The 17,467-nt window shown below is 59.2% G+C and overlaps 1 protein-coding gene across 1 annotated transcript; it reads right to left on the reverse strand.

The window, feature by feature from the left end:
* Positions 1-6,124: 6,124 nt before the first annotated feature.
* Positions 6,125-16,252, reverse strand: NOTUM (notum, palmitoleoyl-protein carboxylesterase). Its single transcript, XM_034943130.4, has 13 exons — positions 16,186-16,252; positions 15,473-15,828; positions 14,333-14,667; positions 13,387-13,439; positions 13,218-13,313; positions 12,682-12,742; positions 12,118-12,176; positions 11,590-11,692; positions 10,668-10,859; positions 10,435-10,535; positions 9,274-9,421; positions 8,144-8,191; positions 6,125-7,141 (listed from the first exon to the last, which is right to left on the reverse strand). Exons 3-13 carry the CDS (start codon positions 14,653-14,655, stop codon positions 6,835-6,837), a joined length of 1,491 nt encoding a protein of 496 aa, XP_034799021.2. The 5' UTR covers positions 14,656-14,667; positions 15,473-15,828; positions 16,186-16,252; the 3' UTR covers positions 6,125-6,834.
* Positions 16,253-17,467: the final 1,215 nt, after the last annotated feature.

A 17,467-nucleotide genomic window follows, 5' to 3' on the forward strand; every position in this document is an offset into this window, starting at 1 on the left:
AAAAAAAAAAAAAAAAAAGGGCCGGGCGCAGTGGCTCACACTTGTAATCCCAACACTTTGGGAGGCCGAGGAAGGCGGATCACAAGGTCAGGAGAGATTGAGACCGTCCTGGCTAACACAGTGAAACCCCGTCTCTACTAAAAATACAAAAACAAAATTAGCTGGGCATGGTGGCACGCACCTGTAGGGCAGCTCCCAGCTCCTCGGGAGGCTGAGGTGGGAGAATGGCGTGAAGCTGGGAGGCGGAGCTTGCAGTGAGCTGAGATCGCGACAGAGCGAGACTCCTTCTCAAAAAGAAAAAAAAAAAAGAAAAAGAAAAAGAAATGCCTACTGAATCTCTGCCCTGGGTTTCTGAGACAGAACTTCTAAGACCCTTTCAGACAGAGGCAGGAGGAGTCTTTTATTGTGGTATTTGGTCTTTGACCCTGGTTCCTGACATAGAGCTCCTAAAACCTTTATAATCTCCTAACCTATAGGATCATCTGACATGGGGCTCCCAATCCCCTTGAATTTCCTGGGTGACAGGAGCGTCTTTTGTTCTAATGAGGTGACTCCTGGTGGGCTCCTGGACAGCCTTGGGGTGGGGGGTTGGTGGCAGCTACTATGTGATCAGAAGGGCATAGCTTCTAGCCCCACTTGCAGCCTCCAGGAGGGACAGGGGCTGAAGGCTGAGCTGATCACCAGTGACCAATGATGTAATCAGTCATGCCTACGTAATGAAGTCTCCATAAACCCAAAAGGACAGGGTTGGGAGGTTTCCAGGTGGTGGAATGCTTGGAGGGTCCTGGAGGCTCCCTGGAGAGGCCTCCAGATGAACAGCATTGCCTCTATCTGCTGTTCATCTGGGTCCTTTGTCACACATGGGGAAACATAAATAAAGTGTTGGCGGAGCTCGGTGGCTGACGCCTGTCATCCCAGCGCTTTGGGAGGCTGAGGCAGGCAGATCACTTGAGCTCAGGAGTTCCAGACCAGCCTGGCCAACATAGTGAGACCCCATCTCTACAAAAAATACAAAAATTGGCTGGGCGCAGTAGGTCACGCCTGTCATCCCAGCACTTTGGGAAGCCGAGGCAGGTAGATCATTTAAGGTCAGGGGTTTGAGACCAGCCTGGCCAACATGGTAAAACTCTGTCTATATTTAAATAAAAAAAACAATTGGCTGGGTGCAGTGGCTCACACCTGTAATCCCAGCACTTTGGGAGGCCAAGGTGGGCGGATCACGAGGTCAGGAGATCGAGACCATCCTGGCTAACACGGTGAAACCCCATCTCTACTAAAAATACAAAAAATTATCCAGGCGTGGTGGCGGGCGCCTGTAGTCCCAGCTACTCAGGAGGCTGAGGCAGGAGAATGGCATGAACCCGGGAGGCAGAGCTTGTAGTGAGCCAAGATAGTGCCACTGCACTCCAGCCTGGGCAACAGAGCAAGACTCTGTCTCAAAAAAAAAAAAAAAATTGGCTAAGTGTAGTGGCACATGCCTGTAATCTCAGTTACTGCGGAGGCTGAGGTAGGAGAATCACTTGAACCCAGGAGACCGAGGTTGCCGTGAGCTGAGATTGCACCACTGCACTCCAGCCTGGGCAACAGAGTGAGACTCCATCTCAAAAAAAAAAAAAAAATGAGTTGGGCGTGGTGGTGCACATCCGTAATCCCAGCTACTTGGGAGGTTGAAGTAGGAGGACTGCTTAATCCCAGGAGGTTGAGGGTGCAATGAACTGTGATTATGCCGTCACACTCCAGCCCGGGCAACACAATGAAACCCCACCTCCAAAAGTAAATCAATAAATAAAAATGAGGAAAGTGCTTCCCTGAGTTCTGTGAGCCACTCCAGCAAAGTCACAAAACTGGAGGAGGGGCCATGGGAACCTCGGTTGGCCAGAGGGCGGGTGACACCTGCTACATTTGGTCATCTGTCCTCAGGTTCCACACCCAAGTATTCAACAAACCTCAGACTGAAAATACAAAAAATACTGGCCCGGCGCGGTGGGTCACGCCTGTAATCCCAGCACGTTGAGAGGCTGAAGCAGGCAGATCACCTGAGGTCAGGAGTTTGAGACCAGCCAGGCCAACATGGTGAAACCCCATTTCTACTAAAAATACAAAAATTAGCCGGGCGTGGTGGTGGGTGCCTGTAGTCCCAGCTACTTGGGAGGCTGAGGCAGGAGAATCGCTTGAACCCGGAAGGCAGAGGTTGCAGTCAGCCGAGATCGTGCCACTGTACTGTAGCCTGGCAACAGAGCAAGACTCAGTCTCAAAAAGAAAAGAATAAAAGGCAGGGCGCGGTGGCTCATGCCTGTAATCCCAGCACTTTGGGAGGCCAAGGCGGGTGGATCACAAGGTCAGGAGATCGAGACCATCCTGGCCAACGTGGTGAAACCCCGTCTCTACTAAAAATACAAAAAATTAGCCAGGTGTGGCGGTGGGCGCCTGTAGTCCCAGCTACTCAGGAGGCTGAGGCAGGAGAATGGGGTGAACCCGGGAGGCGGAGCTTGCAGTGAGCCGAGATCGCGCCACTGCACTCCAGCCTGGGCGACAGAGCGAGACTCCGTCTCAAAAAAAAAAAAAAGAAAATACAAAAAATAAATAAATAAAACAGTAAATAAGGCCAGGCGCAGTGGCTCATGCCTGTACATCCAGCACTGTTGGGAGGCCGAGATGGGTGGACCACCTGAAGTCAGGAGTTTGAGACTAGCCTGACCAACCAACATGGTGAAATCCCGTCTCTACTAAAAATAACAGAAATTAGCCAGGCCTGGTGGTATGTGACTGTAATCCCAGCTACTCCAGAGGCTGAGGCAGGAGACTTGCTTGAACCTGGGAGGCGGAGATTGCAGTGAGCCAAGATCATGCCACTATACTTCAGCCTGGGTGACAGAGGGAGACTCCATCTCAAAATAATAGTAATAATAATAATAATACAAATAATACAAATTTAAAAAGCAATACTATGTAACAACTGTTTACATAGAATTTACATACTAGGTGTTATAAGTAATCAAGAGGTGATTTAAGTCCAGAGGAGGGGGTGCAGAGGTTATATGCAAATAACATGCCATTTTGTATCAGGGACTCTGGCCTTGTGGATTCTGGTGTTTTGGAGGTACTGGATCCCATCCCCCAAGGATACAAAGGGACAGCTGTACTTAGGACTGGCATCTGAAGTGGAGGACACTCTTGTGGGACTGAGACCTTAGCCTGCAGGATCGGGTACTGTCTCCAGGGAGAAAGCGTCACAATGGAACGGGGTTGGAGGACGCCCAGCGGGTGTCCGCGGAGACTGGATGGAGCAGGGTTGGAGGACGCCTAGTAGGTGTCCACTGGAGACTTGCTTGGTGTTTGGGGAAAATCCCCACACACATTTTGGTGACCAGAGATGAAGTATTCCGTGTTGGATGTTGACTGTTGAGTGTGTGAGAGCAGGGAAAACACTGTTTTTTTTTCCTGTCTCAGACACCAGCCCAGCCCTGGAGTCAGCCGTGTCTCCCAGGAACCTGGTTCCTTGTGTTGGGGGAATGGCATCAGAGACCAAGACATGGGGGCCAGGCACGCTTGTTGCTGCTGTGGTATACATTCACAAACGTTAACAAATATTTTTATTTTTACTTATTTATTTATTGAAGATGGGGTCTCGCTGTGTTGCCCAGGCTGGAGTGCAGTGGCATGATCTCAGCTCACTGCAATCTCCGCCTCCTGGGTTCAAGAGATTCTCTTGCCTCAGCCTCCTGGATAGCTGGAATTACAGGCACGCAGCACCACGCCCAGCTAATTTTTCTATTTTTAGTAGAGACAGAGTTTCACCATGTTGGTCAGGCTGGTTTCAATCTCCTGACCTCGTGATTCACCTGCCTCGGCCTCCCAAAGTGCTGGGATTACAGGCGTGAGCCACCACGCCCGGCTGGCTTTCTTTTTTTAAGTACAGAGTTTAAATTTGTAATGTTGTCACACAGTGGAAGTTCCCTGCTTCCAGTCCCTGAATAGCAAAGGCTATGCCTCGGCCATCGCTGCTGGAAGAGACACGGCTCAGTGTTGGGTGAATGTCCTGACTGTTTTCGCCCCAGAGAATGAAAGGCGCCAACCGTCCTGGGAAAGGTGAGAAGTCAGCGTGGACAAGCTGGGGTGACCATCACTGCGGAGCTACAAGCCAGCGTCCTCTTCGTGTCCTAGGGCTCGTTTTGTCCCTGGTCCTGTAGGACAGCGTGGCAGCGATTGACCGATTGACCATTAGGTGAGCTGCGCCTCACAGGTGTGAGACACCGCACCTGGTCTTTTTTTTTTTTTTTTTTTTTGAGACAGGGTCTTGTTGTCACTCAGGCTGGAGTGCACTGGCGCGATCACTGCTCCCTGCAGCTGTGACTTCCCAGGCTTAAGTGATCCTCACACCTCGGCCTCCTGAGTAGCTGGGACCAGAGGTGTACATCACCACACCCAGCTAATGTTTTAATTTTTTTTTTAGAGACGGGGTCTCCCTTTGTTGCCCAGGCTGGTCTCAAACTCCTGGGCCAAAGCGATCATCTCACGCTGGCCTCCCAAAGTGCTGGGGAGACAGGCTAGAGCTTCATGTTTTTGCCCCAGGAATCCCACATCTGGGGTTTAGTCCACAGACATACTTGCCCTTATGCAACGTGATGACCACACGACAAGGCTATGCACATGCACCCTTTGCACCTGCGTGTGCCGCAGAGCCCTCCGCAGGCCCTGGACTGTCACACCTGCGGCAGCTCGCTGCGCGCCCAGAAATACAGTGTCAAGAGGAGGAGACACCAGTGTGTAGTGTGTAGCCATCTGTGTAAAAGAAAAAAATGCATGTATGTCAACGTGTGCACCTGTTTACCGGAATTTTCACGAAATGATCTCTGGGAATATCCACAAGGTAACACTGTTTGCCCTTGGAAGCAGAGCCAGGGAACCTGGGCTGTGGGGGAAACGGGCATTCGCCCTCATATCTTCTGCATCTTTTGAATTTTGAACCATGTGCAGGAATGACCTAGTAGAAATAAATAAAATGCAAATGTTTAAGGAATTGTCAGCTGGGTAGGAAGTGTTCTGGATTGATAAGAGTTTTGAAACTAGGGGCTGGGCGTGGTGGCTCACATCTGTAATTCCAGCACTTTGGGAGGCCAAGGCGGGTGGATCACCTGAGGTCAGGAGTTTGAGACCAGCCTGGCCAACATGGCGAAAACCCATCCCTACTAAAAATACAAAAATTAGCTGGGCGTGGTGGCACATGCCTGTGATTCCAGCTAGTCAGGAGGCTGAGGCAGGAGAATCAGTTGAGCCCAGGAGGCAGAGGTTGCAGTAAGCCGAGATTGCGCCACTGCACTTCAGCCTGGGAGACACAGCGAGACTCCGTCTCAAAAAAAATTTTTATTTTATTTTATTTTATTTTATTTTTTGAGACGGAGTCTCGCTCTGTTGCCCAGGCTGGAGTGTAGTGGTGCAATGCAATCTCGGCTCACTGCAACCTCTGCCTCCCGGGTTCAAGCGATTCTCCTGCCTCAGCCTCCCGGGGTAGCTAGGATTACAGGTGCACGCCACCACACCCAGCTAATGTTTTATGTTTTTGGTAGAGACAGAGTTTCACCATGTTGGCCAGGCTGATCTCAAACCCCTGACCTCGTGATCTGCCTGCCTTGGCCTCCCAAAGTGCTAGGATTACAGGTGTAAGCCACCACGCCTGGCAAGAGTTTTGAAACTAGAGAGAAACGGGGGTCGCACGGCACTCTGAGCGCGACAGATGCCAAGTTGCTCACTTGGAAATGGCTCATTCTGTGTTATGCGAATTTCTTCCCAATAAAAAAATAAAATGAAAAGGGGCCAAGTGCAGTGGCTCACGCCTGTGATCTCAACACACTGGGAAGCTGAGCAGGGAGGATTGCTGGAGCCCAGGAGTTCAAGACCAGTCTGGGCAACAAAGGGAGATTCCATCTCTACAAAAAATTAAAACAGTAGCCGGGTGTGGTGGCGCGTGCCTGTAATCCCAACTATTCAGGAGGCCAAAGTGGGGAAATTGCTTGAGCCCAGGAGTTCAAGGCTGCAGTGAGCTGTGATTGTGCCACTGCACTCCAGTCTGGGCAACACGACGAGATCCTGTCTCTAAATAAATGAGTAAGTAAAAAGAAACACAGCTGGTGCCATCCGCCCTGGGAAGTGGGTATCTGCAGAAGGGCTGAAGGGAAGCAGGGCCCCTCCAGAAGATCCTGCTCTGAGTCTGTGCATCCAAGAAGGGGTCAGAGTTGGAGAGTCCCCATGGCTCCTCCCTTTGTCTCCCTGCTGCCCTGGGGCTGGGGAGGGGAGGTGGGGGAGGGAGAGGAGGGGAGAGAGGGAGGGAGAGGAGGGAGGGGAGGGAGAGGAGGGGAGGTGTGAAGCAAATAAACACGCCGGCAGGGTGAGGTTCTTTTTTGTCTTTTTAAAATCATTTTTAAAAAGTTACAAAACAATATCATTCATCATATATTCTTTTCCTTTTTTTAAAAATTAAAGTAATAAAAAAGTCACTTTATAAAATAATATAAAAGGGCTTGATGGGTGGGGCCGGGGGGGGGCTGTCTGAGCTGGTGGACTGAGGAATCCAGTGCTTCTCTTCTGGCTACCCCCTCGTCGTCGGGAAGGACCCCCAGGCCACAGCTGGGGATGACAGCAGGTCCCTTGTCTCTGGCTGGGCTGTGGGAGAGGGGCAGGGAAAGCCGGGGCAGGAGGGCAGTGGGCAGACCCAGACAGGGGGACGGCTGGGGCCCTGTCCCGAAGAGACGGGAGGGCCTGCTGGTGGGGGGTGAGGTGGCACTGGGGCAGCGGGTGTCTGGGCCCCTCAGTGCCCGCTCCTCCTCCAGAGTCTGCCTAGCTTCCGTTGCTCAGCATCCCCAGCAGCTCACTGGGCTCCAGTCCCTGCGGCTGGGCCACCGTCTGCATGTCGAAGCCCATGTGCATGAGGAACTGGGCCACGTTCATCTCTTGCCCCGTGAACTGGTCTCGGACGGTGGGGCATGAGGGGTTGCAGTGGGGCCAGGGGCAGCTGTCCACCAGGTGGACGGGGCAGCCCTTGAGGGGGGTCTTGCTGGCCTTGTGGCTGTCATGGAGGCTCCTGTCCCAGCAGTGCAGTGCTCGGGGCAGCGACGTCCCCTTCACCTGGACATCCGTCCAGTGGCTGCAGAGGAAAACCGGGGGGGGGGTTCACATGTGGGGAGTGGCATCAACACTGAGGCAGCTGTTTTTTTTTTTGTGAGACCAGCCATGGCAGGATCTCGGTTCACTGCAGCCTCCGCCTCCCGGGTTCAAGCGATTTTCCTGCCTCAGCCTCCCGAGTAGCTGGGGTTACAGGCGTGTGCCACCGCAACTGGCTAATTATTGTATTTTCAGTAGAGATGGGGTTTCACTATGTTGGCCAAGCTGGTCTCGAACTGACGTCAGGTGATCTGCCCCCATCGGCCTCCCAAAGTGCTGAGATAACAGGCGTGAGCCATCGTATCTAGCCTGGGTTTTTTTTGTTTTGTTTTGTTTTGTTTTTTGAGACAAGGTCTCCCTCTGCCTCTCAGGCTAGAATGCAGTGGTGTGATCACTGCTCACTGCAGCCTCAACCTCCTGAGTTCAAGTGATCCTCCCACCTCAGCCTCCTGAGTAGCTGGGATTACAGGTATGAGCCACTGCTCAGCCTGAGTCTTTTTTTTTTTTTCTTTTTTTTTTTGAGATGGAGTTTCACTCTTGTTGCCCCCAGGATGGAGTGCAATGTTGCAATCTCGGCTCACCGTAACCTCCGTCTCCCGGGTTCAAGCGATTCTCCTGCCTCAGCCTCCCAAGTAGCTGGATTACAGGCCCCCGCCACCATGCCCAGCTAATTGTATTTTTACTAGAGACAGGGTTTCACTATATTGGCCAGGCTGGTGTCGAACTCCTGACCTCAGGTGATCCACCTGCCTCAACCACCCAAAGTGCTGGGATTACAGGCGTGAGCCACCGCACCCAGCCGAGGGCTGAGTCTTAATTCTTGCCATACAGCTGTTGGTACAAGTGGCTCTGGCACCCCTATAAAGAAATCCCACCCCTAGAAGCGCCAAGAAGAGGCCCGTGGGAGGCCAAGTGTGGTTGGGGAGCCTGTGGACTTTTGAAGTTGATGTCATGTACGCAAGCTGCCCGGAGCAGGGACACTGACCTCCGGATGATGATCTCATGGGAGAGGCAGGCGGGGGCAAAGCTGGCCCTGTTGGAGAGGAGACAGTGGCTCGTGAGCTCCCTACCCCCTCAGCCCCTTTTCCACCCCCACTCCCCTAGAGCTGTCCCCCGCCTGGCCATCACCCCTTCCTGTTGCTATGGCTGCCAGCTGCTCCTCTGGCCCGGGCCTCCCCCTAGTTGGCCAGCTCCCGGCTGACCCTTATCCCTTTGTGCCTCAGATCCCTGCTCAGAGTCCACCTCTTCCAGGCAGGCCCTCCCAGGTGATGGCAGGAGGCTGCCCTAGACAGGCAAATATTCTGCTACTATCTAGAACTCTATTTTCATTTTATTTTGAGTCGGGGTCTGGCTCTATCGCCCCAGCTGGAGTGTAGTGGTACAATCGAAGGTTGCTTGCCTCCCACAGGCAAGGTTAGCTCACTGTAACCTTGAACTCCTGGGCTCAAGGGATCCTCCTGCCTCAGCCTCCTGAGTAGCTGGGATTACAGGTGATGCCACCATGCCTGGATAATTTTTGTATGTGCAGTAGAGACACGGTTTCACCATGTTGCCCCAGCTGGTCTTGGACTCCTGGCCTCCAGCAATCCTGCTGCCTCGGCCTCCCAAAGGGGTGGGATTATAGGCGTGAGCCAGTGTGCCAGGCCCAAGACCGATCTCGATCTCTCTCTCTCTCTCTCTCTCTCTCTCTCTATATATATATATATATGTATTTTTTGAGACAGAGTCTTACTCCGTCACCCAGGCTGGAGTGCAGTGGCACAATCTCAGCTCACTGCAACCTCCACCTCCCAGTTCAAGTGATTCTCCTGCCTCAGCCTCTTGAGTAGCTGGGATTACAGGCCCCTGCCACTACACCGGACTAATTTTTTGCATATTTTGTGGAGATAGGGTTTTGCCATGTCGGCCAGGCTGGTCTCGCACTCCTGACCTCAGGTGATCCACCTGCATGGGCCTCCCAAAGTGCTGGGATTATAGGTGTGAGTCACTGCGCCCGGCCTACAAGAGCTCTATTTTTTTTTGTTCTGGTTTTTCTTCTTTTGTTTTCTCAGGACCTCTATTTTTAAATAAGGAGGGAGCTACCCGGCGTGGGGCTCCCGGGGCCCACACACTCACGGCACGTCCTTGAGCGTGTGGCGCAGCTCGCGGCCGAGGTTCTGGATGTACAGCCACAGGCCCTCCTGCACCGGCTGCCCCGTCAGGTGCACGTTGTCCACCGTCAGCTGTGCCTCGTCAAACAGCCATTGCACCACGAACACAGGGCCTGCGGGCGGCGGGGCTCAGTTCGGCCTCCCCTGACCCCCGCTGCTGCCCCCACCCCAGGCTCACAGCTCAGCACCCCCAGGCCCCTGCAGTGTCCCCCACCCCAGGCTCAGAGCTCAGCACCCCCAGGCCCCTGCAGTGCCCCCCACCCCAGGCTCAGAGTTCAGCACCCCCAGGCCCCTGCAGTGTCCCCCACCCCAGGCTCAGAGCTCAGCACCCCCAGGCCCCTGCAGTGTCCCCCACCCCAGGCTCAGAGCTCAGCACCCCCCAGACCCCTGCAGTGCCCCCCATCCCAGGCTCAGAGCTCAGCACCCCCAGGTCCCCGCTGCTGCCCCCGACCCCAGGCAGAGCTCAGCACCCTCCCAGGCCCCCTGCAGTGCTGCTGAGGCTCACAGGCCAGCTAGCCTTGGCCCAACTCTCCCCAGGGGTGTCAGTCATAAGCCCCCACAGAATGTGGCTTCCTTCTTTCAAACCAGCCTTTTTATAATCCACAGCTTCATAACTAAATCAATAACTAAATCAACAACTAAATCAATAAACTGCCTTTCCTTGAAGACGGGCTCTGTTTAACCCCTCCATGACCTTGGCCTGGTTCTCAGCGACTCCACTTTCACCGAAATATGGTGATGATGCCCTTGCATATAACCTCACCATTCCTCAGAGCGTGGGGCTGGGGAGGAACTAGCCCAGGACCCTGCAGCAGGGAGGGGCAGCATGGGGATGAGCTCCAAAGCACACTAGCCACCGGTATAGGCAGGGTGACCACCTGTCCCACTTTGCCTGGGACTAGGGGGTGTCAGTGCTGAGGGCAGGCAAGTCCCAGGCATGCCGCAGCGACTAGGCCCCCTGGCACACAGCCGGCCTCCTCCCTGGCACATAGCCGGCCTCCTCCCTGGACCAGGGCTGTGGTCTCCAAGCCCAGCCCAGAAGACTGGAGTCCACGCTGGATTTTCAGAAGCAAGGAAGCGTGGCCACCCCTGCTGCCCTGTGTGCTCCGCTCTGCCGCCCACTCACAGCGCAGGGTCGGGTAGACCTTGTAGCCAAAGAAGCAGTTCCACTCCTCGCCCTCCTGGAACTGGCGTCGGCAGCGCTCCGGGACCACCCCATTCCAGTACCTGGAGCCACAGCCACAGGTTAGGCTGCCGTGGGCCTCGTCCCCCGGGGCTCCCCACCCACAGATGCCACTCCACCCAGGCCCTTCTGGGGCAAAGCTGCAGCACGAGGACGGGCCCTCCCCGCTGGGGCACCTGATGCCACGGCGGATGGCCTCCGTGGGCGCGCACGTGATGGTGTCGACGCAGTCTGTGTGGCGATACTGCTTGTTGTCCAGGAACCAGCCGGAGTCAGCCAGGCCTCGCACCTGGATGGCCGGGTAGCCCAGCTCCTCCAGCTGCTCAGCCACACGGTCCACATTCAGCAGCACCCCGGTGCCCCCCGCGCTGCAAGGAGGGCCAGACGTGAGGCCAGGTGGCTGGGGAGAGGCACTCACCTCCCCCGAGTCTGCTCAGCGTCAGCCCGTGCCCCGAGGGGGGCAGGAGTCCTGATGCGTTCTGAACTGCGGATGCATTCTGCATTCTCTGTTCACGTGCAAGACCCATGGCCGTCCCCTCCAGAGCAGGCCAGGGCTCAGGCTGGCAGGCCACATTTCCCTGACACAGCCAGGCTCTCCCCTTCCTCCTCCCCTTCCTCTCTCTGTCTCTTTACCTCAGTTTCCTTATCTGAAAATGAAGATAAACTATGTGGCCTCAGGCCCCATCATCTATTCCCCATTTGTCTCCTGGTCTCCTGTATGCCTGCTGGGATACAGGAACCCACAGGGGTGATCCTCATTTACCGGGCCCTGGAGATGGAGCATTAGTCCATGGCCAACCCCTAACCAACGACTTAGGTCCCTGCAGCCCAAACCTTCCCCTATATCCAACAACCATGGCGTCCAGAAGCATCCTCTGGACAGCGTCTGGTTACCCAGCACTCTGAAGCCAGGCCTCAGAGACGTCCCCAATGATGCGGGTTCTCCCAGCTCCAGCCTCTCACCCTCCTAGCCACCTGCCAAGATCTGCACAGGCTCCACTCCATCCTTGCCTCCCATACAGCCCCACCCCACACCCTTTCCATGCGCCCTGCACACCGTCCTCGCCCTCACCTCCAGCCCTGCCCCGCCCTGCCCACCTGCTCCCGGCCAGCAGCAGCACCTTGGCCCCGCTCAGCCCTCTGCCCAGAAGCTCCCGCACCACCTCCTGGATGATGAGGGCGCCCATGAAGGCGTACTCGTCTGCAAGAGGGAGGGGGTGGCCTCAGGTAGGGGCCTGGACAGAGAGAACCACCTCCTACCCCAGAATGGCTGGCAGAGGAGTTCTTGCCCCACTGGGGGACTAGGAGGAATCTTCTGAGAAGGGGTCAGGGGCTGGGGTGGACTGGAGGAAGGCGGGTGCACCAGGCCATGCTGGGGCCTCCTCCCCAGGGAATATTCAGAAATAAGGACCTCCTACAGTTGTGGACAAGCAGGCAGTGGGAGCATGGGGCAGACACCCTGGGACATACTGTCAAGGGCTTTGAAAGCACGACAAGGCTGAGAGTCAGCTTTTCCCCAGAACCCCCCCGTCCGGCCTCCTCCGTGCCCTGCCGTCCCGCCTCATCCCTGCCCTGCCGTCCGGCCCCGTCCCTGCCCTGCCGTGCCCTGGGAAGGCCGAGACTCACTCTTCTCAGACTTGGATGAAGCCCCGCTCCAAACATCACTGGAGCAGTAGGGAATGAAGCTGCAACACAGAACAGAGTGAGCCTCTCACAGCACCTGCCGCCCGGCAGCCTCCAGAAAGGACCCCCAGAACAGGACCCTCAGAAAAGACCATCCCAGGACAGGATTCCCCTGCAAGGACCATCCCAGGATAGAACCTCTCCTCAAGAAAGACCTCCAGCATAATACCCCTCAGGAAGGACCAACCCAGGACAGGACCCTTCCCAGGAAAGACCAACTCAGGACAGGACCCCCCAGGAAAGAAGGACCATCCCAGGACAGGATCCCCCTGGAAGGACCATCCCAGGAGAGGACCCTGCCAGGAAGGACCATCTCAGGATAGACCCCTCCCCACCACGAAAGAAACACCTCCAGAACTCCTCTAGGACAGGACCTCCCCAAAAGAACCATCCAGAACAGGACCCCCAGGAAAAACCATTTCAGAATATGACTTCCCAAGGAAGGACCCCCCCGGGAAGAACCACCCTCCAGGCAGGACTCCCAGGCAAGACCCTGTGCCCCCTTACACCATGTTTGCGTTCCACCAGTAGGGGTTCTCCTCCGGCTGTGAGGACAGGATCCCTGTGCCTGGGGACACAGAGGCGGTGGGTCTTTCTAGTGGGAGGAGGCTGTGTAGGGTCGGGTCTGGGAACCCTGGTGAGGAGTTGGGGCTCCTACTTGGCCCCAGGAAAGGAGGTGTGCTGGTGTTGCTAGCCCGAACCAAGGTTGCCGGGAAAGTGGAGGACAGTTGGGTTTAGTTACCCCCGGGAAGCCACCATGGCCACGGTGCCCGCCTAGGCTGGACACCAGGTCTGACCTTGACTTCAACCCCTTGCCCTGCTTTGACCCTGGGGAGGGCCAGAGCCGCTGGGTAAGCGCCTGAATGGTAATGTGGAATGGGCCCCAAAAGGCAAGAGTGAAGGGCGCCCCTTGCTCTTAGGAAACCCGGGCGCCGGGCTGGGCATGATGTGCGGGGTGGGGGCCTGGCTGGGGCTCCAGGACGCGGGCGCGGCTTCCTCCCGGGCCTCACGTCGAGACGCCTTCCCCAGGGCCCGCCGCTGACCTGTGCGAGTGCGCGGCCAGTCTCGGGAGCTCATGAGGCGCCGCATGGTGTCGTATCTGGAGTCGCAGTTCTCGCGGTTGAAGCAGTACCAGCCGCCTGCGGACACGACCACCGCTCAGGCCCGCGCGCACAGACCCCGAGCCTCCCCCCGCCTCAGCCCTGGACGCACCTTCCAGGAAGAGGAGCCACCGCCGGCTGCCCCTGGACTCCTTCAGGTAGTAGCTGCGGGGAGGACGCACCGCGGGGGGTCGGCCAGGGCTGCCGACCCGCCGCGCCCCGCGCGCCCAGCTCTGGCGGAGGGAACGCGCCACCTGTTCCGGCCGCGCGCGACGGTCGCACGGGGGCGCCCTCGGCCAGGCCCACGCGGAGCTCAGGGACGGCGGCGGTCCCGGGAGGTGGCGCTCGCGGGGCGGGGAACGGGCCGCGCGGGGCTGTGGTCCGTGGAAAATCCCCACGTTCCGCCCGGCGCGGGTCCCGCTGTCACCTCGGCGCGGGCGGCGGTCCTCCCGGGGCGCGCGGCGGCGCTTGAAGCGTGAAACGCGTCCGCACTGAAGGAGCGCGCTTGGCGGGGGAACGGGACGCTGCGGGGAGCGCGGGAGGCGCGGGCGGCACCGACCCGGCGGGGGAGCCTTCCTGCCGAGCCCCGACCCCACGCCCAGGTCTCCCGCTGTCCCCGGCTGTCCTCGGCCTGTTGAGCGCGTGGGCGGCCCCGCCGCTCCCCGACCCCCGACCTCACGTCTTTTATCTACTTCGGGGCTGCAAGGAGGTGGGCAGCAGGCCTCTCCCCGCCCCCCGGTGTCGCCGGTTCCCGCTGGAGCCAGGCGCGCTCTCGGGCTGCCATCTCCCCGCCCCGGGACCGAAGGACGCCAGCAGAGCGGCTGGGCCCAGAGGCCGAAGGGTCAGTGCCCGAGCTGGCCGGGGACCAGCCCTTCCAGCGCCGCTCCGCTCCCCACGCGGAGAGTCACCGAACCGGGCCCTCCTCGGGGCCAGGACCGCGGGGCGCCCGACGGAAGCCCTTTCTCCCCGGGGAGAGAACGGCCGCGGCCCGCAGGGAAGGTCCAGCCGGAGACCGGGCGCGTCGGGCGGGGCGGAGAGGTGCAGGGCGCGGGCCTTACCCGGCGGGGCTGCCGTCGTTGCAGGTCACCGAGGTGTTGAGCAGGAGGTGCAGGCGCAGGTCCTCGTTGAGCTGCTGCGCGGAGCAGGGGTACAGGGACTGCGCCAGGCTCTTGACTTGCGCCATAAAGCTGTCCATGTTACCCTCCACGGCCGTGAAGTCCAGCGGGAAGCTCTCCACGGGCTGTCCGGCCGCCGGCGCCGCCTCGGTCCGCGGGGGAGGAGGCGGCTGCTGACCCCGGCGCCGCCAGGTCTTCCTGCCCTCGCTGCCCCCGGCGCAGTGCAGCAGGCTCAGCAGCAGCAGCACGCGCACCCCTCGGCCCATGGCCGCGTCCACCTGCGGGGAGCGGGCGGCCTTGAGGCGGCGGCGGCGGGGGATGCCGGGCCGGGGGTGTCGGGGGCACTGGCCGCTCCTGCTCCCTCGCCCCCGCTCCCGCCCGCCGGGCCTGGCGGAGAAGGCGCGCGCGGCTGGGCGTCGAGGCGCTCGGGGCCGGGTGCCGTCGGCCTCCGCAGCTGGGGCTCCGTGCCCGGCCGTCCGAGGGCAGCGCAGGGTCTGAGTGCGCTGGCTGCGGCCCGCGCCAATGAGCGGCGGGGGCTGAGGCTGGGCTTATTTGCGGGGGCCGCGGCGGCCCGGGTGCCCGCGCGTTAGATGTGCCGCCGCCGCCGCCGCCCGGGCTCGGCGGAGGGGGGAGGGGGCCGCGCTCGCTCTTTTCTTGGCGGAGGCATCGCCTTTTCTTCCCAAACCGCAAGCCTGACGGAGGGGCCTGGACTACCCCGCCGCGGCCGCCGGAGGCGCTCCCGGCCCGGCTCCGTGGGGGGGCAGCGCGGCCGGGCGGCCCCGGCGGCTCCATTCACCGCGGCCAGCCCGGCGCCGCCGCCCCCGCCCCCGGGGCAGCTGGAAGGGGCGGCGGCGACGGGGAGGGGCGAGGCTTTTCCGCGCCGGCCGGGGGGGTGGGCGGGGAACTCCGCCCGCGGCGCAGCTGGCCGCGCCCGACGGGCTGGGGGCGCGGGGCAGGCACGCTCACCTGGAGCCGCCAGTGTCCCTCCCATCCCCCAGTGCCCAGGCCCAGAGCAGGCCGTGGGGGACTCGGACCCCGGCCCGCATCTCCCCACCTCGCGCAGCCCTGGGGCCCCGCTCTCACCGCGGCCAGCGCGGGCGGCCCAGTGGCCCCGTCCTCTCAGCGCCCCTGGCCCTGCGCCGTCCCGCTGGTGCGCCCGGCTCGGCTGCGCTCCCCCTCTGGCGCTGGCGCGGAGCCGCCAGGGACTTTTATCCAGCAGGGCCCCCCGGGATCAAAGCGGCGGCGGACACAGGGCTTCCAGCCGAGGGCCCGGCAGCAGCGGCGCCGGGGCCTCCTGGAGAAGCGGACAGGTGGGGCGCGAGGTCCTGGCTCCCTCGGAGACCTGCGGGAGGGACCGCGCGCCCCAGCAAGGCGCCGCGGGGGAGTCGCCCAGTTCCGGGGCGCTCCTGCTGGCGCTGGGGTCAGAGAAGCAGCTACGACTTAAGGAGATCACAGGGCCAGAGGTGAGGTCCTGGATCCCGCCCGCCCCAGCCTGGCTGCTGGCCCCATGCCGAGGACCCCCAAGAACCTGCCCCAGCCGCCACTGGGGGAGGAGGCCAAGGGTCCAGTGGCTGCCCGCTAGGCCTCTGCTTGCGGCCCTTCATGCCACGAAGGGCACCTACCCCATGCTTCACCTTGGAGAGCACCCCTGTCCACTCCCGAGGCTCTGGGCAGTGGGGTTAGAACAAGGTTCCTGTGGGAAATCAGTGCTGGAGCAGGGTGGACAGGAGGGGCTCAGGAGGTTTCCTGCTGGGGTGAGCGGGGGTGGGATGGACAAAAGAAAGGAAAGGACATACGCAGGGCCAGCGGGGCCGGGCAGACTTTCTCCTTCACCCTCCGGTCTGAAGCCTGCTGGGCGTCATGACACCCATTTTAAAGACAGGAAACAGGTCTTACGTTTCAGGACAACCAGGTCTCACGTTTCAAGACAACGATCTAGACGCAAGCAGAGCTTCCAGAGCCCCTCCTAATTCAGCACAGTGGGGAGCCTACGGCACCACGTGGGGCAGGAGAGCAGAGGCACAGGGCGGTGCCTGCAGCCAGGATGCCCCCTGAGCCGCCGGCCGGGGCCCTGTGGACGTCCTCCTTGCCAGCCCCGGGCTGAGTGAGAGCTTAGGGAGAAAGTCCCAGCGCCGCCTGCACCCGCAGACAGCCGCGTTACCTGGGCTCTTGTGAAACAGAGAGACCAAACGCTGAGAGCTGTTGCCCCGCGCATTCGATGGGTGTAAGGCACCCTAGTGTAAACCACAAGGCCTAAGATCAGGCTGGGGTGCCCTGGAGGTCAGCCTAACCTGGGGACATTCTCAGAGGGAGGCAGGCTGTTACAAACTCAGGTCCCTCTCCCCACAGGGCAGGTTGCAGCATTTCCCTGACGAGGGGAACTGAGGTTCAGGGACACTAACAGAAGAGCTGAGGCTCGCCCTTAGCTCTCTGCTCACTCAGAAATCCCCCCTGCTGTCCCTCCGCCGTCGGGTCAGTTTAAAAGCCAAGTGTGGGGCTGGCCAAGGGCAGCAGCTTCAGACGCAGGTCCCATCCTGAGGCGTTCTCCTACCCACACCCCGGCGGGGAAGGCTGACCCAGGGCAGATTTCAGCGTCCGGCAGGAACCTGTCCGGAGGAGGCCTCTCCCGCCAGGCACCTGTTATTCCAAGTCCGGAGCGTGATGGCATCTTCCAGCTGGCTGCACAGGGTTGATCTTCACACCGCCCTGGCTCTGAGCCATCTCCTGGTGCAGTATGGAGATCCCAGGGAAGGCCTGTGACCTTTCCTTATGCCTGTGCTTCCTCTCATTTATTTATTTATTTATCTTTTTGAGACAGAGTCTTGCTCTGTCACCCAGGCTAGAGAGCATCACATGATCTCGGCTCACTGCAACCTCTGCCTTTCGGGTTCCAGCAATTCTCCTGCCTCAGTTTCCCGAGTAGCTGGGACTACAGGCGTGTCCCATCACGCCTGCCTAACTTTTTTGTATTTTTAGTAGAGACGGGGTTTCACAGTGTTAGCCAGGATGGTCTTGGTCTCCTGACCTCATGATCCGCCCACCTTGGCCTCCCGAAGTGCTGCGATTACAGGTGTGAGC

Source organism: Pan paniscus, chromosome 19 (assembly GCF_029289425.2).
Source record: "Pan paniscus chromosome 19, NHGRI_mPanPan1-v2.0_pri, whole genome shotgun sequence".
NCBI classification, from domain to species: Eukaryota; Metazoa; Chordata; class Mammalia; order Primates; family Hominidae; genus Pan; species Pan paniscus.